We start from the raw sequence: 26,361 nt of genomic DNA, 5'->3' as shown, positions 1-26,361 counted from the left end.
TTCAATTCCTAGAGGTGATAAGATTGAAGGGATGCAACAGAAGGATCATGGCCAACAGTTTTATCAGTTTTATGCATCCCTTCCATGAAACCGGAAAGCAATGAATTTAAAAAAAAACAAAAAAAACTGCTTTGGTTTTCCAGATTTCTCATCAATTTTCCAATACTGTGGATCTGTGATGAGGACGTTTTTTAAAAGCTTCTTAAATGGTTGCCTAGGTTACCTTACAGCTGAGCTACAGGATGTTGAAAATCAACTGGTTATACTTCAGACTTTGCATAGAGAATGTATAATAGAATATTTATTTATATCTCACTTCCCTGAAAAACAAAGTTGCCTTCAGAAATAACAGTGCAATTGAAAGCAATATATTTAAATACAAATAGGAAACTTTAAACACTAATTAAAAAACAGCAGCCAAAAATCTTACAGGCTGGAGATTGTAGAACATACACTATTTTGGATGAAAATTGCAGTAGACTCCTAAAACCAAAAAGCTGTACCCAAATTTTCTTACTGTTTTTCTGTGGATTGTTCCACCGAAATGGGGGCTGCCAATCACATTTCAGTTCATTTTGGTACAATGGAACCAAACAAACTTGATTTACTGAGTTATAGTAGAAAGAAAGATGATCTTGACAGAGATAGATCAGATCCATTATTACAAGAAGAAAGTGTTGCTTAAAACCCCCCAAAAATATGCATACTCTAAGGCAGATGACTCCCTAATTATAGTGGGCATAAGAAGGAGAAGACCCAGCACAATCAGAGTTGCAAGATTTTGTTGTTATGTAGCTACTCTCAATAAAAATAGCCCTAACCTTCCTGACGAATTTATTCCTAGTCTACTTGGTGGAGCTGACAATTACTTTTAAAAATTCTGTATGTAAGATCTGAAAAAGATAATTATGGAAATACTTGGGTTTTTTTAAACATTACTAAGTATTTAGAAAGCAAAAATACACACTCACTCATTTGTCATTATTCATTATTCATATATTCATTAATACACTGTCTGATATGTTTAAATTCCTACCAAAAAGAACAAAATGATGTTCTGATTCTATCTTGAAATATTTTGCATCCTAAATTACTTTGCGTCATAGTATCCCACATAACTTTACTTGCATCCAATATTAATTTGTTTCAGATTAATATAATGAATTGGATTGAACTGAATTGTATTGAATACTTTATTTGCCCTAGCATGATTAAACACACGAGAAATTTGTCCCTGGTACAGAAGCACTCGATGTACATGCAAAGCAACATCATTATCATTATCATCATCATCATCATCATCTCTGCCTATATACTCATTTATTTATTTATTTTATTTATTTATTTAATCATATTTGTATACCGCCCTATCTCCCAAGGGACTCAGGGCGGTTAACAGCCATATAAAATATACATAAAGACAAGTTAAAACCCCAATTAAAAAACTTATTAAATACGGCCGAATATTAAAACCACAATAGAATAATAAAAAACCCCATTAAAACCAAATTTAAAATTTAAAAAACCTAGTCCAGTCCTGCGCAAATAAAAAGATGTGTCTTAAGCTCACGGCGAAAGGTTCTGAGGTCGGGAAGTTGGCGAAGTCCTGGGGGAAGTTCATTCCAAAGGGTGGGAGCCCCCACAGAAAAGGCCCTTCCCCTGGGTGTCGCCAGCCGGCACTGCCTGGCTGACGGCCCCCTGAGGAGTCCCTCCCTATGAGAGCGTACGGGTCGGTGGGAGGCAATCGGTGGCAGTAGGCGGTCCCGTAAGTATCCCGGCCCAATGCCATGGAGCGCTTTAAAGATAATTACCAAAACCTTGAAGCGCACCCGGAAGGCCACAGGTAGCCAGTGCAGTCTGCGCAGGAGAGGTGTCACATGGGAGCCACGAGGGGCTCCCTCTATCACCCGCGCAGACACATTCTGGACCAACTGGAGCCTCCGGTTGCTCTTCAAGGGGAGCCCCATGTAGAGAGCATTGCAGTAATCCAGACGAGACGTCACAAGGGCATGAGTGACCGTGCATAGGGCATCCCGGTCTAGAAAAGGGCGCAACTGGTGGACCAGGCGGACCATGTAAAAAGCTTTCCTGGAGACGGCCGTCAAATGGTCTTCAAAAGACAGCCGACCATCCAGGAGAACACCCAAGTTGCGCACCCTCTCCATTGGGGCCAATGACTCGCCCCCAACAGTCAGCCGTGGCTGCAGCTGACTGTACCGGGGTGCCGGCATCCACAGCCACTCTGTCTTGGAGGGATTGAGCTTGAGCCTGTTTCTCCCCATCCAGACCCGTATGGCTTCCAGACACCGGGACAGCACTTTGATAGCTTCATGGGGGTGGCCCGGTGTGGAAAAGTACAGCTGAGTATCATCAGCATACAGTTGATACCTCACACCGAAACCACTGATGATCTCACCCAGCGGCTTCATATAGATGTTGAACAGGAGGGGTGAAAGAATCGACCCCTGCGGCACTCCACAAGTGAGGCGCCTCGGGGTCGATCTCTGCCCTCCCGTCAACACCGTCTGCGACCGATCAGAGAGATAGGAGGAGAACCACTGATAAACGGTGCCTCCCACTCCCAATCCCTCCAACCGGTGCAGCAGGATACCATGGTCGATGGTATCAAAAGCCGCTGAGAGGTCTAATAGGACCAAGGCAGAGGAATAACCCCTGTCCCTGGCCCTCCAGAGATCATCAACCAACGCGACCAAAGCCGTCTCAGTGCTGTAACCAGGCCGGAAGCCGGACTGGAACGGGTCTAGATAGATAGTTTCATCCAGGTACCGAGGTAATTGACATGCCACCACACTCTCTACAACCTTCGCCGCAAAGCGAAGGTTGGAGACCGGACGATAGTTACCTAATACAGCTGGGTCCAGGGAAGGCTTCTTGAGAAGAGGTCTCACCACCGCCTCTTTCAAGGCGGCAGGAAAGATCCCCTCCAACAAAGAAGCATTTGTAATCCCCTGGAGCCAGCCTCGTGTCACCTCCTGCGTGGCCAGTACCAACCAGGAGGGGCACGGGTCCAGTAAACATGTGGTGGCGTTCAACCTCCCCAGCAACCTGTCCATATCCTCGGGAGCCACAGGGTCAAACTCATCCCAAACAGTCTCAACAAGACAGCCCTCCGACATCTCACCTGGATCCACCCAATTTTGATCCAGACCGTCCCGAAGCTGAACAATTTTATTGTATAGATAACCACTAAACTCCTCGGCACGTCCCTGCAACGGGTCATCCCGCTCTCCCTGTTGAAGGAGAGAGCGGGTCACCCGAAACAGGCGGTTATCTGCCGATGCTATGAGAGAGGAGACGTAGCAACGCCTCGCTTCCCTCAGAGCCACTAGGTAGGTCCTGGTATAGGACCTAACTAGTGTCCGATCAGCCTCTGAACGACTGGACCTCCAGGAACTCTCTAGGCGTCTTCTCCGGCGTTTCATCTCCCTCAGCTCCTTGGAGAACCAAGGAGCCGGTTGAGATCTGCGCCGGGTCAGAGGCCGCAACGGCACGACACGGTCTAAAGCCCCAGCCGCGGCCTGTTCCCAGGCCGCGACTAGTTCCTCAGCCGTGCCGTGGGCTAGACCCTCAGGGAACGGCCCAAGCTCCATCTGGAACCTCTCCAGGTCCATCAGGCGCCTGGGACGGAACCAACGTATTGGTTCCGTCTCCCTGCGGTGTTGAGTGGCAGTCAGAAAGTCCAGGCGAAGGAGAGAGTGATCTGACCATGACAAAGGTTCAGTGACTAAATCCCTCAAGTCCAGATCCTTCAACCACTGACCAGAGATAAAAATCAGATCCAGCGTGCCACCCCCAATGTGAGTAGGGCCATCAACTACTTGGGTCAGGTCCAAGGCCGTCATGGAAGCCATGAACTCCCGAGCTGCTGTCGACGACATGCCGGTCAATGGCAAGTTGAAATCCCCCATGACAATAAGTCTGGGGGTCTCAACTGCCACCCCAGCAAGCACCTCCAGGACCTCGGGCAAGGCAGCTGTCACGCAGCAAGGAGCCAGGTACGTGACAAACAAGCCCATCTGACACCTATGGCCCCACCTCACAAAGAGGGATTCACACCCGGCCATCTGAGGTGTTACCTCAGATGTTACCTTAACAGCTCTTAGGTCCTTGGTTAGGACTTGAACTGTTAAGTTCAAATTAAAGCTCAGTCATAATAATAATAATACCAATAAAAGAGAAAAGAAGCTAATAAGAAAAGATAATAATACTATAGTCACACTACATGGATTAATAGACATAAAGCAACACTGAATTAAGTGTTCAGCAGAGTGATGGCATGAGGGAAAAAACTGTCCCTGTGTCTAGTTATTTTGGTGTGCAACGCCTTATAGCTCCATCATGAGGGAAGGAGTTGAAACAGTTTATGTCCAGGATGTGAGAGGTCCGAGATATCTTCTTACCTTCCTTCTGACCCTAGGTATTTTATGGAAGGCAAGTAATAATAATAATAATAATAATAATGTTTTAATTTGTATACCGCCCTTCTCCTGAAGGACTCAGGGCGGTGAACAGGCAAATAAAATACAAACAGAAACATACACAATAATTAAAACAACCCTTAAAAAACTGACTCAAATTTGCCAAAAAATTTAAAATAACATTACACCCCATAAGAATTACAAAAATTTAAAACCCATCGAAATTCAATTAAAAAATTTAAAATTTTAAATTTTAAATCAGGCCAGTCCAGCCATAGGAAATAAATAGTTTTTAAGTTCGCGGCGAAAGGTCTTAAGGTCAGGTAGTTGTCGAAGCCCGAGGGGAAGCTCGTTCCACAGGGTAGGAGCCCCCACAGAGAAGGCCCTCCCCCTGGGGGCCGCCAGTCGACATTGTTTGGCTGATGGCACGCTGAGGAGTCCCTCTCTGTGGGAACGCACCGGACGCTGGGAGATAGAGGCCGGCAGTAGACGGTCCCGTAAGTAGCCCGGTCCTAAGCCATGGAGCGCTTTAAAGGTGGTAACCAATACCTTGAAGCGCACCCAGAAAACAACAGGTAGCCAGTGCAGTCTGCACAGGTTAGGTGTTACATGGGAGCTCCGAACCGCTCCCTCAATAACCCGCGCAGCCGCATTCTGGACTAGCTGAAGTCTCCGGGTGCTCTTCAAGGGGAGCCGCATGTAGAGAGCATAGTCCAGACAAGAGGTAACGAGAGCATGAGTGACCGTGCATAGGGCATCCCGGTCCAGGAAGGGACGCAACTGGCGGATCAGGCGAACCTTATAAAGTAGGCTGCAAATATTCTTTCTTCAGTCTTAACTTATCCGTTGAACTCTGTACCTATTTGTTTGATTGCTGTACCAAACCAGACAGTTATAGAAATATAAATAACAGACTCAATAATTTCTCTGTAAAACTGTATTAACAGTTCCCGGGGCAATCTGAACTTCCTGAATTCGCACAGGAAAAATATTCTTAGTTGTGTGTTTTTAATTATTATTCTAACGCTGAGTGTCCATTTCATGTTCTGGGAGATTATAGGACCCCAAAACTTGAAAGATTCTACTGCTGATACCGTGCCGTCGAATACAGTAAGAGGTTGTAAAATAGAAGGGCTCCTCCTAAAATTCACTCTCATCTTTACTGTTTTAAGCATGTTCAGCTTCCAATTGTTACGACTGCACTAGGGGGCCAGTTGTTCAACCTTCCATATGCAGACTCATCACCAACTCAAATGAAGCCAGTGACCACTGTATTGCCTGCAAACGTCAGAACAAATTAAGAGATAATGTAATGATAATGTAAATCAAAATAAACCAAATTTCTGTTCTTCTTACTTGTAAGATGTGGTCAACCAAGGACGCATCTCTTTAGTTGTGTGAGTTTGGAACAACTGAAGGAATTCTGGATAATTCAGGGTGGAGGTCTCATCCATTCCCAAGATACCAAGAAGACGCACGTATTCCTCATCTGTCATGCTGATCATGAAACTATCCAGCAGGCGTCGGAAGTCGAGCATTGTGACTATCCCATCATTGTTTCTATCTATTTTACGGAAGGCAATGTATGCATCCTAGTAGGGAATATCCAACTGAGTATCAAAATTGGATCAACTTTTCTTTTCCACTCAGAGAAACAATATTATACCATATATTATATCATACTATAACATTAACTCTTCAGCTAAAAGTATTTTTTTTTAAATTATCTTTTTGCTGGATTATAAATTCTAAATGTAAAACTATTTAGGAAATAGGTCACATGGGAAATCTGAATGTTTTCTTTTAAAACCAGTTTGGACAACCTGTTGTGTCTGCGCCCCCCGAGCCGGGCCTCCTGCCAAAAGTGACTTGGAAAGTGAGGGGGAAGGGCCATCAGGACTTACCTCGGGAGCACCGGCTTCCCTGGCTCAGCTCCAGGAGCCAGAGGCAGGCCAGGTGGAGGAGATAACAAGGCCTCCATCTCCTGACTCTTTCCCCTCCCAGACCCAGTTGATGGCAATCAGGAGGGAACAACAGAAGTAGGGGTGGGGCAGGCTTAGGAAGTGCTGAGTCATGGAGCCACACCCCACAGGATATAAAGGCAGCAAGAGCTGCTGTGCCTCTTCGTAGCAGCTAAATCAACTGATTAAGTAAGAGCTGAAGTTTGTTCCTGGGTGACTCATCGGCGTCGAAGGAGATAACAGAGACACTTGGCATACGCTTGCTATTTTGCTGCCAGAGCTGATAGTGCCGGCTAATTAAGCCATCACTCGGATGGAGGCGAAGGGGGACAGAACACAACCATATAAAAGTCTTTAATAGTGTATCCTATTCTGATTAATTTGATCTAAGCACTCTGTAAGTTATTTTTAAAAAATTGCATAGTTGAGTCTCTTACATGCAAAAAAAGATGAACCTAACAGCAAACATGATTTTGGTAAACACTTAGCAGATAGTTTATCCTACCGTAGCATTTTTCAGACCTTGATAACTTTAAGCTGAGTGTATTGGCAGGGGATTTCTGGAAGCTGAAGTATACTCAACCCAATTTTATAACGAATAAACTGGTTTATTCTTTGTAAAATAATGCAACAGTAACTCAGATTATGAGACTGCACATATAGAAAGCAGGTCTGTAATAGGACATAAAAGATTCCTTCCAACAAACTGTAAACTACAAAATAAACTTAAATTTTAAAAAGTTTGAAGGGTTTATTTATATATTATCTTTACATGAAAATTTAATGCATTTGCTCCTAAACAATCCAATCGATGCCAGCTGTACGCTGAATCTTTCCCACGGTTTTTATTGAGATGCTACTGTTCTTCCCTCATAAACACTGGAACATTTTGAAACCAGAATGAAGTGATCAAGAAGATCCTAACCTACAGCAAGAAATTACTGCTGTGAATTTGTTCAAATAGGCCTGAGAGACCTTCTGAGATATCTAAGAGCATGAGAAAATGGTCACAATAATTCAGAAGACCACTGTTCCTCCATATCTCCATAGCTTATGAAGAAAATGTTCTGTAAAGTGAATGCAACCAATATATACTTCAGTTTCCAGAATTCCCGTACACTCATCCAGTACACTCATCCATCAACATAAAGCCAAACTTTTAAAAATGTCTAAAATAATCTTTGAGTTAAGTGTAGGTGTAGGAGACAACCAGATGGAGCCCAAAGGTGGGGTCATATCAGTTTGGAATCCTTACCCATCCACAAGAGTGCTAAATTCAACCCCATGTGAATTTTGCTGACTCTTGTTTACCATCAATCTGACTTGACCATTAGTTGATCAGTTTCTTGTGTATAGGTAGCATGTAATAAACTTTTAGTGTTTTGAACTCAACACCTCTTTCTGCTATTTGTGGCTGACACATGGAGCATCCTAATTTAAAATGGGGAAAGTTTAGAAGGAAGCATGGAAAACCTTCAATATCCCGTCGTTCTTTTTAGAATTGGTTGTGCACAAATACTTCTCTGTAAGAGTAAATTATGATAAAATTCATTTATTTTGTGTATTATACAGCTGGGTTTTTAAGCTTTAATCCCAGTGGTCAACATAAGTAAAAACACATACAGTTTAAACTATATGAAAATAGCTAAGTTGTCACGTACAACACAGGAGTGGAAGTCATGTATAAAACTTTGTATCTGGGATAGTTATAATATAACATACATTCTGCTCTGTTGGAGTACTCACTTATTCAGTTATTTCATTAATTTTGTTATGGCCACTAACTTTAGTAGACACTGGGTGGCTTATAGGAAAGAGGACTGTATATACCAGTGGTAGTCAACCTGGTCCCTACCGCCCACTAGTGGGCGTTCCAGCTTTCATGGTGGGCGCTAGGGGTTTTGTCCAATACTGAAGCACTTTCCTTTTTTTTTAATTTAATTGACCTTTAAAAAAAATTTCATAGCATTATTTAAAAACATTTTCATTAGGTTTTCATAAAATTCCCCGTGACAATTTAAATTTCTGGAAATATACTATTTGTATCGCCCGCGCATAAGTTTAGTTCATGTTACGTAAGTGAAACTAAATGGCGCTATAGTGCAACCGCACACAAAAGAGTCTCGTCCCAGAATAGCTCGCGCATCTCCCCCCACACCACCCAGCTATAACAGACAAGCGGAGCTGATAGCCAGCACACACCCCCCACAAACCCAATCCACGATGCACGAGAGGCATGCACAGACGACGATACACGGTGCATTACTGTGGAACCAGTGGGCAGTTAGAAAATTTTACTACTAACTGAGATACAAAAGTGGGCGGTAGGTATAAAAAGGTTGATTACCCCTGCTGTATGTACCATTCTGATAGAGGCCAGAGTCACTGCTGTGATAATGACTAGGCTGAGCCTGAGGGAGGGGTCAAATGTATCATCTGTCTCAAGTCCCTTCATGCCCACAAGATTCAGCCCACCCTGAATTCCACTGACTCTGATCTACTGCCAATTTGCTTTGACCATTAGTAGTTCACATTCTTGTAGAGAGCATGAGTTTACAATAAACCTTTATATTCATTCTAAACAGCCTGAACTTCCTGATTTTCCTGTCTTTGAAAATAAATAATCAATCAAACAAAACAAAATTATGAGAAATCTGAATGTAATTACCCCATATTCTTCTGCAAGCTTGTCACTATACTGGCTGAGACATTCTTCAGCAGACATGAAATGACTTTTGCTAGCATTGACTTGGCGATTTGAACAAGGTCCACACAATCTGGAATCTGAAATAATTATATCAATAACAATCCATGTTATCCTTTTGCATGGCATTGATTTGAATAATTGACATTGGAACTGTAGTATATATTGATCAAGATGTTGATCACTACACAGCAATAGTTCAGATCCCTACATAGCAATGCAACCAATTAGATGGACCCATTACTTTCTTTAATCCAGTCTTTCTCAACCTCTGCAACTTTAAGGTATGTGGACATATCTTTGAAACATATGGTTCAATGGTTCCAAGATCAGGTCCTTCAGAATTCTGGGATGTAATCCATCAGGTTGTGATGATTGAACTTATCTAAAGTGGACAGGTCTTCTCATACTATTTTCTTGCCTATTTTAATTTGAATGCCTAGTCTGTCTTTTACAGTTGTTTTTGATAGGCTGGGCTATTTTTTCTTTTTGTGTTAAGACAGATGCAAAGAAAGAATTAAGTAGCTATCTATCCATTATCTTCTCCCATTAGTGGACTAATGGTTTCTTTGACTTTCTTCTTCTTTATTTGTTGAAAGAAATTATTTTTGACCTTGTTGCAAGTCTTAGTTCATTCTGAGCCTTAAGCCCTCCTGACTTCATCTTTGCAGATCTGGGCTATATGCTGGTTTTCTACCTTATGTATGTGTCCCTCTTTCTGCTTTTCAGTCAGAGTTTATCTTCCCCTTGCCTGGAACATGGACTGAAATTGTGTCTGTGACTATATCTGACAGGGAATATAAGTTTCCCCCTGATTCAGCTTAGCTTTCATTTTGAATTTGCAGTTTTTAATAAAGGGACTTGCACTGATTATCTGCGTGCATCTTGTCGGGTACATCAACATCAGGCAAAGTGCGTACAGCTCTCATTTCTGTGGTGCATCAAAGTACATCCAAATAGGTTCACTACTGCAGATCTTTCACAGAAATCCTCTCCCCTCTGTGTGTGTAGATCTGAATCCAGCCAATCTCTCTTCCCTCCCCCCTCACTCTCCCTTCCTCCTAATTCCTTTGGTGAAGCTCATAAACTGTAGACATTAACTCAGTATACCTGCAGGAATGAGGTGGTTCTCTCTCAAACACCTGGTGTCTTCCTCAAGAGGACCTATGTGAGATGAGACTGCTGAGCAGAGGTGGTATTCAGCCGGTTCGAACCGGTTCATCTGAATTGGTAGCGGAAATTAGGGGTGGGCCTGCCACCCCCACCACCCTGCCCTGGCTCTATGCCATCCTATTTAGGCATGTTTTTGAGGCCGGGTGCATGCGCAGAAGGCACGCGCATGAGCAAAACACATACACGGAAGGCTGGGCGCATGTGCGGAAGGCACACACGGGCACAAACTGGGCGCCCGTGTGCAGCGAATCATTGGTAATGAAATGTGAAACCAACCGCTGCTGCTGAGCCACTTGAAACCAAGGCCCTCTGCATTTCCCTCAAAGAAGATAAATATGGGTTGCCCAAATCTGTTCTTCGTATAGTGACGTGGGGACCCAGACAAACCATGTGTTGTGTCTTGTCCGCTCTCACCGCAGCCGGGGTCTGCTTATCTGCTCCCGAACACGGAGGAATGTATGCCTCCCGGCCCCAGTCCTGGCTCCATGCCCAGACAAGCTGCAGAGGAGGGGGCACCTCCCGGTCCCAGCCCTGACTCCATGCCCAAGCAGGCTGCAGAGGAGGGAGCACCCCCTGGCCCCAGCCCTGGCTCCATGCCCAGGCAAACGGAGCAGCTAGACCCCTCCCCCTCCTCCACAGCATGTGAGCCTGAGGAAAGTTTATTTCCAACAGCTGCTGATTGGAGTGACCCTCGCATCAGAAGACTGGATAGGCGGAGGCAACAGAAGGAAGGGAGGGGCAGGCCTTAATGAGTGCTGACTCATGGAGCCACACCCCATGGCCTATATAAAGGATCTGCTTTCTGGCAGTCTTTGAGTCAGGCAAAGTCGAACTTATCTTGCTGAAGTCACTTTCTGGTCTCCTGCCTGCTCTGAGGACTTTGCTAGGACTTTGGGCAGAGCTGCAGAGGCAAGCCTGATTCGGATTTCCCTGACCCGGCCGTCAGCGGAGGAGTGGGACACGACACCATGAAGGACAACACAGGACTCCTGAACATGGCTTTTGTGCAACATAGAGAGGGACAGAGATTTCCAGTTTCGTATTACCCACGGGAGTCATTTCCCCCCCGCAAGACAATTCCCCTAAAGGTGCCACATATAACTGTAAAATCAGATCTCACATTTTCTCCTGCCATTTTGACTTTATCCCTTCCCTACAGACACCTTTGCCATAGTACGGGGGCGGGCAGGGGGGACATGAATGGAGAATAATATTGAATATTCAATGATCAACACAACCTTGAAGTGGAAATACTTGTCCGGTGCAGAAATCTGGGAAATCAAAGCACTTCTGCGAAAGATGCTATAGTTTTACTGCTTGGCAAAAGGTGGCTTTGTTTGAGCTAATGAATGTTGTAAAATGCATCTTTTGACAGTGTTGTGCAGCTGAACTGTTTTTCTCTGTGCAAATGCTTTTAATTGTCATATGTAGAGTTTTTCATTTGTATGGCGTGATTTTTTTTTTAAAAAAAGATTGTTCTAATTGCCATTTTACCTTACAGTATAACTGATTATTGCTAACAGGAATTCTGTAAGGCTGAGCACAATTAAGACTGCTAACAATACAAATACAATAGTAAAATAAATATACAAACAATCTCTAACATTCACAGAAAACACGCTTAGAACTGGATATGTTATGGGTGCAATAAGGCTGCTGGTACTCTGGGGATTATTTTCACAAAGTGATGACATTTAAAAAAATCCAGTTTGTATGGGAAAATGTTTGCATATGTGCATGCATATGCACATGTGTATTTGCTTCAAACATTTTGCTTGTTGACAGTTGGAAAGAAAACCCAAATCTCTGGTATTCTAAGTAATCATGATACAAAGAACAAAGAAAGAGTTTGAAGGGACCCTGGAGGTCTTCTAATCCAACTCCCTGCTTGAGCAGGAGACCCTATACCGTTTATTGTCCAGTCTCTTAAAAGCCTCCAGCGATGGAGCATCCACAACTTCAGAAGGCAAGCCATTCCACTGGTTAATTGTTCTCACCATTAGGAAAATTCTCCTTAGCTTTAGGTTGCTTTTCACCTTGGTTAGGCTCCAACCATTGTTTCTTATCTTGCCTTTTGATGCTTTGAAAAATAGTTTGATACCTTGCCTCATCTTTTTAGGAGCCCCTCAAATATTGGAATATTGGAACAGTGCTATCACCTCTAGTTCTTCTTTTCATTAGACTAGACATACCCAATTCCTGTAACCGTTCTTTATATGTTTTAGCCTCCAGCCCCTTAATCATTTTTGTTGCTCTTTCCTGCACTCTTTCCAGAGTCTCAACATCTTTTTTATATTGTGATGACCAGAACTGGATGCAGTATCCCAAGTGTGGTCTTATTAAGGTTTGTAAAGCAGTATGAGAATGTCAAGTGGTCTTGATTCTATCCCTCTGTGAATGCAGCCTAGGATTGCAATGTCTTTTTTTGGCTCATATTTAAGTGATTATCCACTAGGACTCCAAGATCCCCCCACAGTTACTGGCATTAAGCCAAGTTTCATCTAATCTGTACATATAGTGTTGGTTTTCCTTGCCTAAATGTAAAAGCTTACTTTTCTCTATATTACATTTCATTTTGTTAGACAGGGCCCAGTGTTTAAGTCTTCAAGAAATGTTTTTCACATTCCCAGAAAGCTACAAAATTATGTCAGTGGAAACCCAGAGGAGTTGCTGCCCAGTTTAGAATAGTAATTGGATCATCTAACCCTAAACTTGGATTTAGGGTTAATAAATACAGTATATGGCCATTGAAGCTAGCATTTTCAACGTATAACATTGGGAAATATTACATCCTGACTGATTTATATAAGAGAAGTGGGGGGGAAATCTATCACCAGTATTTAAAATAACACCAAAGACTTTCCCTTCCTTTCTTCTAAATCATAAAGATCACCCTTTTTCCTTTAAAAATAATTCAGCTTGACTTTTTTTTTTTTTTTGTTTACATTTATACCCCGCCCTTCTCCGAAGACTCAGGGCGGCTTACAGTGTATAAGGCAAGACTTCAAGTCCTCCCTTCTCCATCATCCAGAAATTTTCAGGTTCTTCTTCTTCTCAGGCCTGGTGAATAGCAGTTTAATAGTTCAATCATTGCAGCTTTGTGCCATCTAACCTAAAATGGCGTCCTTTCAGTTCTTACTAGCTACCACTCCATAGATTATGTCAAAAGCAAATCTGAGACACATCTGCATACAATTTAAACACTTCATTGCAAAGGCCAAATCTTGATAAACTATTCTATAAATTCCTTTTCTCTCAAAACAGGAGGACTCTCCTGTTTGTACATACCTATAGGAGAAGGAATGGCAGAACCTGGGGGCAGAGTTTAAAAAAAAAGATTAGCCTAGAATCCCTACACAAAGTCCAACCTCCAAGTCTGTTGACCATTATCTAACCTCAAGCAGGTGTCAACCATTAGTTGAGAAGATTCTTGGGTACAGTAGGCATGATTAGCAATAATTGTACCTTTGTGTGTAGACCTGATTTTTCATGCCTGACCTTACCAGGGAATTGCCAGCACCCTTTCTTTTGAATTTCACAGAATCCATGTTTATAAACAGAACTGCAACTCTGAGGAATGCCCTCATTCATTCATCCATTCCATTCTTTGATTAAACTATCCCTAGGATTACAATATCCTAAGTGGGGACTACTTTTTAGCATCAGATTCATCTGGCAACCAAACCTTCAAATAAAAAGGATAACATATTACGAATTTCACCGGGCGCTATTATCTAACAAAATGAAATTCAACATAGTTAAAAGTAAGGTTTTACACTTAGGCAAAAGATAGCACTTCTTTCAAGCTGAGCTCAAATCGTGAGGACTATATGTACAAACCTATAATTTTTTTTTGCCATACCACTAATGTGGTTGCCATGTAACGGGGTGAGCTCCTGTTACTTGTCCCAGCTTCTGCCAACCTAGCAGTTTCGAAAGCACGTAAAAATGCAAGTAGAAAAAATAAGGACCATCTTTGGTGGGAAGGTAACAGCGTTCTGTGCGCCTTTGGCATTGAGTCATGCCGGCCACATGACCACGGAGACGTCTTCGGACAGCGCTGGCTCTTCGGCTTTGAAACGGAGATGAGCACCGACCCCTAGAGTCAGGAATGACTAGCACATATGTGCGAGGGGAACCTTTACCTTAATGTGGTTGTTGTTGTTTCTTCCATTATCGTTTTTTTTGACTATCCAATCTAGCCTACAACCATGGATTTTCCCATTCAAATGCTAACCAGATATGATTATCTATGGCTTCTGACATTTGACAATGCTGGCATTAGAGAATTGAGCAAGATACAGCATGTCTGTCTTCAATCTTTCTCCAAAGCTATTTGTGGAATTTGGAGAGCATAGGTTTTTTTTATGATACCTTTCCCACTCATTAAGATTATCATGACAGACCCATCTTTAGATGCCATCAGCTTGCATGATTCTGGTTTGGAACCAGCCATCCTTAGCCATCATTTTGTGTTGTAGAAAGTGCTTCAAGGAGATACCAGATATATAGCAGCTATATGGCACTTTCTAAGCTGTCAGAAGGCAATTAACTCCTTGAAGTGGCTCCAGTTGTGTTGTACAATAAAGCTGCTTCCTTCCTAGTCATATCCAGGTTCTGAGAAGCTTCAACCAAGTTTCTGTCATCTCACAGAAGCTGATGCCTTTTAATAAAATGTGTGTTAGTTTGAAAAGATACTATCAGGCCCCCTCTTATATTTTTTTTTGTATAAAACAAGAAATGAAAGAGATTACTTGGTTTTCTTTTTCGTTTGCTTCTTGAATAGAGGAGAAAGTTTCAAGCAGGACCATTGCTAGTTTCTCTTCTTTTCAGTTCAGAAGATAAGACTAACACTAGTAGTTGTTGTCTTCTCAACTTGTCTAAACTATGGGTTTCCCACACAGCTGGCTGATCCCAACAAACAATCAGAATGCTTCCTTGTTCATTCATTTCTCTGGGATTTGACAAGTGCATTACATATTTGGTGAGATTTTATCACAAAATAGTTAAATTTCCCCCAAATTTAAAAAGCCAGGAAGTAGATGCAACATCCGTATCTCAGAATCAATATATTACTTAGCAATGTATTTGCTCACCTTCAAATATTGCTATGAAATCAAGGTAACTCAAGCCTCCAACTGGGAATCCTATTTTTTCAATTAATAGATTAAAATGATCATCACTCATTGGCATCTGAATATCTTCCAGTAACTGTCAGAGAGAGAAAGAATGGCCAGATTAAACACTGTGCAGGATACAAACCCTTGGAATGTCACAGGTATCAACACCAACCATATACACAATATCTACTCCCTTGAATTGATTTAAAAATAGACAAATGAACAAAACTTTGTTTCAAGAAAGAGCCATTGATGCTTGAAAATGCACAAAATCCTTATCATTTAGTAAATTTGCAGTAACATAGTTTGGTGTGGTTTTGAAAATATAAAATTTGTAGAAACTGCTAATTAAGAATACAGTAACAGAATTGAATTCAGTTTGTAATTCTCTCTACTTAATCATTCCAAGTCTCCCCACCTTTTCTAATTTGAGCATGTTCTTTTGTGTTTTTACAGTATTTTTTTAGTCCTTTTGTAATAGCTTCAGTGGTAATTGTTCTTGCAATTCTATTTCATTTTACTGATGTACCACTGGAGAAAAAAAGAAACATTCATTTCCTTGTGGTGTATTGTTGAGTTAATCCAAGAGAAGCAATGCTGCCGGGATGGTACGATGGAATTCCCACACATAACCCCATTTCATGGCCATTGTTGCAACTCTAAGGGCAAGACCCTTTCTGAAATCAATAGAGAAGATAGCCATATATTTCATTCATATGTCTTCACTTAGAGTGCCAGCATACAAAAATATAGCAATAGCAATAGCAATAGCAATAGCAATAGCAATAGCAATAGCAATAGCAATAGCAATAGTAATAGCATGTAGACTTATATACAGCTTCATAGTGCTTTTACAGCCCTCTCTAAGCAGTTTACAGAGTCAGCCTCTTGCCCCCAACAATTTGGGTCCCCATTTTACCCACCTTGGAAGGATGGAAGGCTGAGTCTACCTTGAACCTGGTGAGATTTTGAACTGCCAAATTGTAGACAACCGGCAGTCAGCAGAAGTAGCCTGCAGTACTGCATTCTAACCACTGCACCACAGCAGCTCTTAAAAATATCCAGTTATATCAGTGGTGTATTATTTACATCCAGGTTGTAAAGAAAGGGGACATGACTTTGATTCTGCTGTTTTGTGGCTGATTTCTTGACCACCCTCAATGTCCCTAACTAGAATTTAAATTGTGTTTTTAGTCAAAGGGTCCCCTAAATGCCCTTCAGATATGCCTCTTTGCCCCTGGACTGAGTTTCATGGCCTCTTTTCATGAGTTAAATGTGACAAAGTCCAAGCTACAAAATTATGTCAGTGGAAACCCAGAGGTTGCTGCCCAGTTTAGAATAGTAATTGGATCATCTAACCCTAAACTTGGATTTAGGGTTAATAAATACAGTATATGGCCATTGTAGCTAGCATTTTCAACGTATAACATTGGGAAATATTACATCCTGACTGATTTATATAAGAGAAGTGGGGAAATCTATCACCAGTATTTAAAATAACACCAAAGACTTTCCTTCCTTTCTTCTAAATCATAAAGATCACCTTTTCCTTTAAAATAATTCAGCTTGACTTTTTTTTTTTGTATAAAACAAGAAATGAAAGAGATTACTTGGTTTTCTTTTTCGTTTGCTTCTTGAATAGAGGAGAAAGTTTCAAGCAGGACCATTGCCAGTTTCTCTTTTTTTCAGTTCAGAAGATAAGACTAACACTAGTAGTTGTTGTTTCTTCCATTATCGTTTTTTTTGACTATCCAATCTAGCCTACAACCATGGATTTTCCCATTCAAATGCTAACCAGATATGATTATCTATGGCTTCTGACATTTGACAATGCTGGCATTAGAGAATTGAGCAAGATACAGCATGTCTGTCTTCAATCTTTCTCCAAAGCTATTTGTGGAATTTGGAGAGCATAGGTTTTTTTATGATACCTTTCCCACTCATTAAGATTATCATGACAGACCCATCTTTAGATGCCATCAGCTTGCATGATTCTGGTTTGGAACCAGCCATCCTTAGCCATCATTTTGTGTTGTAGGAAGTGCTTCAAGGAGATACCAGATATATAGCAGCTATATGGCACTACTCCTTTCTAAAATGTCAGAAGGCAATTAACTCCTTGAAGTGGCTTGTGTTGTACAATAAAGCTGCTTCCTTCCTAGTCATATCCAGGTTCTGAGAAGCTTCAACCAAGTTTCTGTCATCTCACAGAAGCTGATGCCTTTTAATAAAATGTGTGTTAGTTTGAAAAGATACTATCAGGCCCCCTCTTATTTTTATTTTTTTTGCATAAAACAAGAAATGAAAGAAATTATTGGGTTTTCTTTTTCGTTTGCTTCTTGAGTAGAGGAGAACGTTTCTTAGTTGCTGACAGAAGAAAATGTAATTCAAGCAGGACCATTGCCAGTTTCTCTTTTTTTCAGTTCAGAAGATAAGACTAACACTAGTAGTTGTTGTCTTCTCAACTTGTCTAAACTATGGGTTTCCCACACCACACAGCTGGCTGATCCCAACAAACAATCAGAATGCTTCCTTGTTCATTCATTTCTCTGGGATTTGACAAGTGCATTATATATTTGGTCAGATTTTATCACAAAATAGTTAAATTTCACCCTGAATTTAAAAAGCCAGGAAGTAGATGCAACATCCGTATCTCAGAATCAATATATTACTTAGCAATGTATTTGCTCACCTTCAAATATTGCTATGAAATCAAGATAACTCAAGCCTCCAACTGGGAATCCTATTTTTTCAATTAATAGATTAAAATGGTCATCACTCATTGGCATCTGAATATCCTCCAGTAACTGTCAGAGAGAAAAAGAATGGCCAGATTAAATACTGTGCAGGATAAAAACCCTTGGAATGTCACAGGTATCAACACCAACCATATACACAATATCTACTCCCTTGAATTGATTTAAAAATAGACAAATGAACAAAACTTTGTTTCAAGAAAGAGCCATTGATGCTTGAAAATGCACAAAATCCCCATCATTTAGTAAATTTGCAGTAACATAGTTTGGTGTGGTTTTGAAAATATAAAATTTGTAGAAACTGCTAGTTAAAAATACAGTAACAGAACTGAATTCAGTTTGTAATTCTCTCTACTTAATCATTCCAAGTCTCCCCACTTTTTCTAATTTGAGCATGTTCTTTTGTGTTTTTACAGTATTTTTTAAGTCCTTTTGTAATAGCTTCAGTGGTAATTGTTCTTGCAATTCTATTTCATTTTACTGATGTACCACTGGAGAAAAAAAGAAACATTGAATGGCTGACTGGCTTAAAAACGTGAAAAAAAAAGTGAGAATGTGCTAATTAACAAATTATCACTCTTCAGGAGATTTTGAAAGCCTTTAAAAAGAGATTAGCAGCTTTGTATTTTAGTATAGCTTTTGCTATCAGATCGAATGTTTAATTTTAGAGCTACAAGAGCGGAGAAATGAGAAAGAAACATTCATTTCCTTGTGGTGTATTGTTGAGTTAATCCAAGAGAAGCAATGCTGCCGGGATGGTACGATGGAATTCCCACACATAACCCCATTTCATGGCCATTGTTGCAACTCTAAGGGCAAGACCCTTTCTGAAATCAATAGAGAAGATAGCCATATATTTCATTCATATGTCTTCACTTAGAGTGCCAGCATACAAAAATATAGCAATAGCAATAGCACTGAGACTTATATACCGCTTCACAGTGCTTTTACAGCCCTCTCTAAGTGGTTTACAGAGTCAGCCTATTGCCCCCAACATTCTGGATCCCCATTTTACCCACCTTGGAAGGATGGAAGGCTGAGTCTACCTTGAACCTGGTGAGATTTGAACTGCCAAATTGTAGACAACCGGCAGTCAGCAGAAGTAGCCTGCAGTACTGCATTCTAACCACTGCACCACAGCAGCTCTTAAAAATATCCAGTTATATCAGTGGTGTATTATTTACATCCAGGTTGTAAAGAAAGGGGACATGACTTTGATTCTGCTGTTTTGTGGCTGATTTCTTGACCACCCTCAATGTCCCTAACTAGAATTTAAATTGTGTTTTTAGTCAAAGGGTCCCCTAAATGCCCTTCAGATATGCCTCTTTGCCCCTGGACTGAGTTTCATGGCCTCTTTTCATGAGTTAAATGTGACAAAGTCCAAGCTACAAAATGAAGATGGTAACAGAAAATGTAAGCAATGCTATGTGGAAATGATATGAGTAGGAAGATGGAAACTATAAAATATAAAGCCCCCTAAACCAGGGGTCGCCAACCTTTCGGACCTCAGGGACCACTAAATTCATAATTTTAAATCCCGCAGACCACTAATATGAATTTTTAAAAAGATAAATAGTATTTAGTGCAATATAAAAATGCAAATAATTTTTCTGCGGATCACCAACATTTTCTCAGGGACCACCAGTGGTCCACAGACCACCAGTTGGTGACTGCTGCCCTAAATTGTTTACAGACTTTTCGTAAGACCAAGATATAAGCAGAGCCCTAAGTGGAGAAGCCATCAAGAGAAAACAGAAACATAGGTTTGAATGAGCAAGAGTAAATTAAAATGAAATAAGATTGTATTTACCTTGCGGAAATCAGTTTTACTCAACTTCCCGCTGGCTTGCTTGTTATAAGCAAGGAAGGCATCCCTCATGCCTGTTTCCTGATGCAGGATCCCATCCCTCATCCTTTCAAGGACTTCATCAACGGTTCTATTCCTGGCTTGTTTGTAGATGTGGTCTTCAATTTGCTTCATTCTAAAACTGGAAGAGTGGTTAACTGTTAACACATCTGTGATGATGTGATTGAAACACCAGCCGTGCTTTTAAGTGCATTGGAGTAAGAAGACTTAACTCTTCCCACAGCTAGATAAGCTCACGGGGTGATGTTGGGCTAGTTCACTGGTGAAATCCAATTTTTTTTACTATCGGTTCTGTGGGCGTGGCTTGGTGGGCATGGTGTGGCTTGGTGGGCATGGCAGGGGAAGGATACTGCAAAATCTCCATTCCCACCCCACTCTGGGACCAGTCAGAGGTGGTATGTGCCAGTTCTCTGAACTACTCAAAATTTCTGCTACGGGTTCTCCAGAACCTGTCAGAACCTGCTGGATTACACCCCTGGGCTAGTTGTGCTCTCAGTCTTTCTCACAAGGCAGTTGTGATGAAAATTGGAGAGGAAATTAAGGAACTCCTGAAGGAAAAGTAGGATATGAGTGAACACATCCATGAAGGCACTAGGAGCCATGATAGATAAAGAAGACATCACATATAATATTTACTTGTATTTATAGTTAGTTAGTCAGGGACACGGTGGCTCAGGGGCTAGGACGTTGAGACTTGTCGATCGAAAGGTCGGCAGTTCAGCGGTTCAAATCCCTAGTGCCGTTATAACGGAGTGAGCTCCCGTTACTTGTCCCAGCTTCTGCCAACCTAGCAGTTTTGAAAGCACGTAAAAATGCAAGTAGAAAAAATAGGGACCACCTTTGGTGGAAAGGTAACAGCCTTCCGTGCACCTTTGGCGTTGAGTCATGCCGGCCACATGACCACGGAGACGTCTTCGCACAGCGCTGGCTCTTCGGCTTTGAAACGGAGATGAGCACCGCCCCCTAGAGTCGGCAACAACTAGCACGTATGTGCGAGGGGAACCTTTACCTTTACCTTATAGTTAGTTACCAGGCATGCAGAGATACACCTTTTCTAAATCTCCTTATAAAAATATCTAAGTCATCAGCTTTAATTTTATACAGAGTCAATGAATATCCTAAACTAGTAAGTGCAAAACTGATTTTGTTGGGTCCAGCATTATACAATATTAATATAATATTAAGGTAAGTATATGATATCATAATAATATCTTTTTCTTTCTGACTCTACAGCTGGTTAATTTATCTGATCAATGCCTGAAATTCTGCTATGAAAGTGAGAATCCTAGTAGCCCACAGCCAGAACTACATTAGCCTTAAATTTCCACTGGCTAGAACATTGTTTCTCAGACTTGACAACTTTAAGGTTACATCTTAAAGTTGCCAAGATTGAGAAACACTTGGTTAGAAGAATCAATGGAAGGCAATGTAGATAAATGGTCCATACCTTTAATACACTGATGGGCATTATGGAGGACAAGGCCACTGCTGGCTGCAAAAGCTCTAGGTTTTCACTTAAAATAAAGCTAATCTTTATTAATGCTTCTCTCAGAAGACAATAAAAGAGCAATCAGTCTGAACTGCAGCCCCAAGCTAGAAGTGGGGGGGATAGATATGCAAATCAGTGGTGGGTTTCAAATTTTTTTTACTACTGGTTCTGTGGTCGTGGCTTGGTAGGTGTGGCTTGGTAGGCGTAGCTTGGTGGCTGTGGCAGGGAAAGGGTATTGTAAAAATCTCCATTCCTTCCTCAATCCAGATGAAGGTTACTGCAAAATCCCCATTTTCGCCCAATCAGCTGGGACTTGGGAGGCAGAGAATAGATGGGGGCAGGGTCAGTCAAAATTTTTACTATCGGTTTTCCAAACTACTCAAAATTTCCGCTACCAGTTCTCCAGAACTGGTCAGAACCTGCTGAAGCCCACCTCTGATGCAAAAACAGTAACAGTCACATTTGAGTCAAGGAAGACTCCTCATGAATCTACGTGGTTTTCTTAAGTGATAGTAAGTGTTATCGCATAAGAAATAACTTCTCAATTTCCCAGTCTAACTTTCTGTGTGGTCTCCCTTCCAACCACTAACCAGATCTGACTCTTGCTTACTTTTCTGAGATCATTTTAGGTCCCTGAGATGCTTTGATTTGCTGAGAGCAGATGAAGGCCACTGTCTTCAAGGAGTGGGGGGATTCTGTGGAGCCCCAGGTGGATCAGGGGGCTTCAACAAGAACAAAATTTTAGGTTCCTTTTTTCATACCAGAACATCAAAGGAACATTCCGGAAAGCCAGACGTTCTAAAGCTAAACTTTTCCAATGGATAATTATTACATTTCTACTTTAGCAGTCACAGATGGGCTACCTCTCTGGAAGATCCGTTGGCTTCTTTTCCTCTGCCCGCTGATTCTCTCGTAGGGAAGAGGTGCTGGTGACAGCTGTTAATTCTTTTGGCAAATCGGCCACTCCTAAACTGTGCAAGAGCATCTTGTAGAGAACCCCTTCTGTAGTATCGTCCTGGTATTTCTGGTACAACCTGCACATCAACCAATTCAAAACAATTATGATCATTGTTTCTCTTGATAAATAATATATCTTATAAATGCAACCGTCTCTATCCCTTTATATCCATGTACCAAAGTCTGGTATTTCTTTGTTCCAAAAGAATTCTTATACGGATGTGCTATTAATCAACTAAAATTTCACTGGTGATAAAGAACAAAGAGAGATGATTTCCCTTGCTCTTTCAAGAACTAGCTTTCTGCTTTCTGCTCTTTCTTTTTCTTGGGTTGCATTTTTTGAACTGAATAGACCAGTGAATATGTTAAGTGATTAATAAATTGAATAAATATTTTTTAAAAAAAATCAAGAACAGATTTAAAAAACAAACAAACACCTCCAAGAACAGTTGCTGAATATTCTTTTCACAGCAAATCAGATATCTTTTAAGTTGGCTCAAATGTAAGAATAACCAATAAATAACCACTGAATGCTGATGATTTTTATTTACTGCAGTTCTATGTGCTATACCAGAAAATAACTTTTCATTAAAGGACAGAGGAGGGGGAAACCCGTAAATTGTCACATTTAAAACATATTAAAGGGAGAACGGGACAAAACTTCTACTAACTGGACTGCCCATTTAGGTTTCAGTTGATGTGAACATACAACACCTCAGCATAAAGAGAAAATAGATACAAAGATGAATACAATCTGCAGAATTGCATTTAATGAAACATCTTTAATCTCATTACTGCTTTTCATTCTGAATATCACCTGCCAAATAACCATCTGCAACACATATGCCAGTCACCCAGTCTCAGCAGCAAAAAATTGCCATATGCCCCGAAGAGGTGCAATTATTAAGGCCAAAATGCTATCTGCTGTAAATCACAAAGCAGAAGCCTTAACTGTTTGACCTACATCTTCTGATTACAAAACCTGCAAGAGTCTTCGTACTATTTTCAAAAATGCTTAGAAGTCATGTCAACTTGACTTCTGTAACAATGGATCCAGAATCTCTCAGCAGCTCTGTGTTTATGAAGGAACAGTGCCATCCACTGTTCCTTGCCATAATCAGGTGAATTTGGATAACGGCCTTTCACCACTGCTGAAGGTAGGCTCTCCCTATTCCTTGACCTTGACCTCCGTCTCTGGCCTATGTTTCTAGTCATTATTTCCAAGGGAAGAGGGATAGGATAGGATAGGATAGGATAGGATAGGATAGGATAGGAGAGGAGAGGAGAGGAGAGGAGAGGAGAGGAGAGGAGAGGAGAGGAGAGGAGAAGAGGGGAGGGGAGAGGAGAGGAGAAAGAGTAGAGTAGAGTAGAGTAGAGTAGAATAGAATAGAATAGAATAGAATAACAGAGTTAGAAGGGACCTTGGAGGTCTTCTAGTCCAACTCCCTGCTTAGGCAGGAAACCCTACACCATTTCAGACAAATCATTGTCCAACATCTTCTTAAAAGCTTCCAGTGTTGGAGCATTCACAACTTCTGGAGGCAAGTTGTCAAACAGATTAATTGTTCTAACTGTCAGGAAATTTCTCCTTAATTCCAGGTTGCTTCTCTCCTTGATTAGTTTCCACCCATTGCTTCTTGTCCTTCCTTTGGGTGCTTTGGAGAATAGCTTGACTCCCTCTTCTTTGTGGCAGCCCCTGAGATATTGGAACACTGCTATCACGAGACAAAGCCCAGTAGAGTTTATGTCTCTACATAACATTCCTTGAGGCTGCTATGGATGGTCAGAATAAGAGGGAAGGTCCAGGATATGAGCACAGTTTTAAAGCCACCCACTTCTGGGTTGGGAATGAGAAAAAAGCAGTGGTATGGAAACCCAGCAGAGAAGACACATTGACAAGGAAACGGATGCCAGGAGGAAGGGCAAGTGAAGGAAAGCCCAGAGAAATAATTAAAGCCAGGTGGATGAGAGGACCAAACCACATGAAATGGTTCTTAGACTGAGGCCAAACAGCACTAAGCTATCAAAAAAGCCCGGTCCAGAGCAATCTATTCTCCCCCTTTTCAATGTATCTTTATTGCCCTATTAATTTACTTATCTTTTTTCATTAACAAATAAATTGGATGAAACAAACTAACACTTACATATGGGCATTCAGAATTTTCTCCAGATTTTTGGAGCAGTATTTCCCAACTTTTGCAACTTTAAGAGGTGTAAAAAAAAACACCTCTGCTTTAGAGATTCAGGATAGTTTATGTGACAATTTCTCTTCATTTTATCCATGCAGTAAGGTAGCTGTCACTTACCAACCCCTAAGCTACTCCATATGTGCCTGTGACAGACTTAAGGATGCCACTTCCGCTGTGGTTGTTAAGCAAATCATCCACAGCAGGGCCAGCTTTCAAAACCCGTTGCTACAGGTTTGCTCATCAGTGTGTGCATGCTTGCTTGCGTGTGCGTGCGAAGCTTCTGCGCATGCGCAGAAGCATCCGGGCCAGTGGGCAGAGCCTCCCACCGCTGCTACTACCGGTTCTCCCAATCTGATGCAAACCGGTAGCAAACCACCACTGATCCACAGTCATTAGGTACCACATCCTGTGACTGAAACTTGCAATTTTACTGCGGGCTTTCTCATTGACACAGTTGTCAGAAATTAGCTGTGGAGGTCACAAATGGTGATCATATGACTGCGGGATATTGACTGTTGTAAATGCATGCGGGTTACAAGGCAGCTGATTCTCAATCACCGAACTGCAGGAACACTGCCACAGTTTCAAGTATGAAGACTCGTAATGAAGCTACTTTATCAGTAACTAGCACTGTAATTTTGAATGATTGCTAAGGACTTAAAAAAGCACAACAAAGAATGTTCTTTCTACGCCAACTCAGAAAGCTCAAACTGTCCAAGGAGCTGCTGATCCAGTTCTACAGAGGAATTATTGAGTCTGACATCTGCACCTCTATAATTGTCTGGTTTGGCTTTGCAACCCAACAAGACAGACACAGACTTCAGAGGATAATTAGAACTGCAGAAAAAAACAATGGCTACCAACCTGCCTTCCATTGAGGATCTATATACTACACGAGTCAAAAAGAGGGCTGTGAAAATATCTACAGACCCCTCACGTTATGGACATAAATTGTTTCAACTCCTACCCACAAAACGATGATATACGACTCTGCACACCAGAACAACAAGACACAAGGACAGTTTTTTCCTGAATGCCATCACTCTGCTTAGCAACTAATTCCCTCAACACTGTCAAATAATCTACTAAGACTGTATTACTATTCTTCTTCTCATCCTTACTAGTACCTATTTCTTCCCACTTATGGCTATATCCATGTTGCTTGTATCTTCGCAACTTATATTGTTTTTATTGTTTCCTAGTATGATTTGATTGCTTATTAGTATCCTATGACTATCACTAAGTGTTGTATCTTATGATTCTTGATGAATATATTTTATTTTTACTTTATGTACACTGTGAGCATACGCCTCAAAGACAAATTCCTTGTGTGTCCAATCACACTTGGCCAATAAAGAATTCTCTTCTCTTCTCTTCTCTTCTCTTCTCTTCTCTTCTCTTCTCTTCTCTTCTCTTCTCTTCTACTCTACTCTACTCTACTCTACTCTACTCTACTCTACTCTACTCTACTCTACTCTATTCTAAACAGGACACTTACTGAAAATGAAGTACCTGTAATATGCTGACCTGAAATCAAAGTCAGCCATTGCCTTTTCATGGCTGAAGGAGGATTTGAGCTATGATTGAAGACAAACTTGAGGATTTCCCTAGTCCTAGTCAACAACTTCCCTAATATAGGTAGTCCTTGACTTACAACCACAATTGAGCCCAGATTTATGGTGCTAAGTGAGATATTTGTTAAGTGA

At 41.3% G+C, this 26,361-nt stretch overlaps 1 protein-coding gene across 3 annotated transcripts in view; it reads right to left on the bottom strand.

Annotated features, from left to right (window-relative positions):
• The window catches only part of EFCAB6 (EF-hand calcium binding domain 6), a 144,264-nt gene that overhangs the window by 56,756 nt on the left and 61,147 nt on the right, over window positions 1-26,361 (bottom strand). For 2 of the 3 annotated variants that reach the window (XM_058189880.1, XM_058189882.1), the window contains exons 15-19: window positions 22,373-22,543; window positions 19,964-20,141; window positions 15,374-15,488; window positions 9,069-9,184; window positions 5,796-6,031 (exon numbers count right to left, since the gene is read on the bottom strand). In XM_058189880.1, the coding sequence (XP_058045863.1) occupies window positions 5,796-6,031; window positions 9,069-9,184; window positions 15,374-15,488; window positions 19,964-20,141; window positions 22,373-22,543 (816 nt within the window). The remainder of the gene's footprint in view (window positions 1-5,795; window positions 6,032-9,068; window positions 9,185-15,373; window positions 15,489-19,963; window positions 20,142-22,372; window positions 22,544-26,361) is intronic. The other variant, XM_058189881.1, reaches the window with a different exon arrangement.

Source organism: Ahaetulla prasina, chromosome 7 (genome assembly GCF_028640845.1).
Source record: "Ahaetulla prasina isolate Xishuangbanna chromosome 7, ASM2864084v1, whole genome shotgun sequence".
In the NCBI taxonomy this organism is placed as follows: Eukaryota; Metazoa; Chordata; class Lepidosauria; order Squamata; family Colubridae; genus Ahaetulla; species Ahaetulla prasina.
This window is presented reverse-complemented; position numbering and strand designations above follow the sequence as displayed.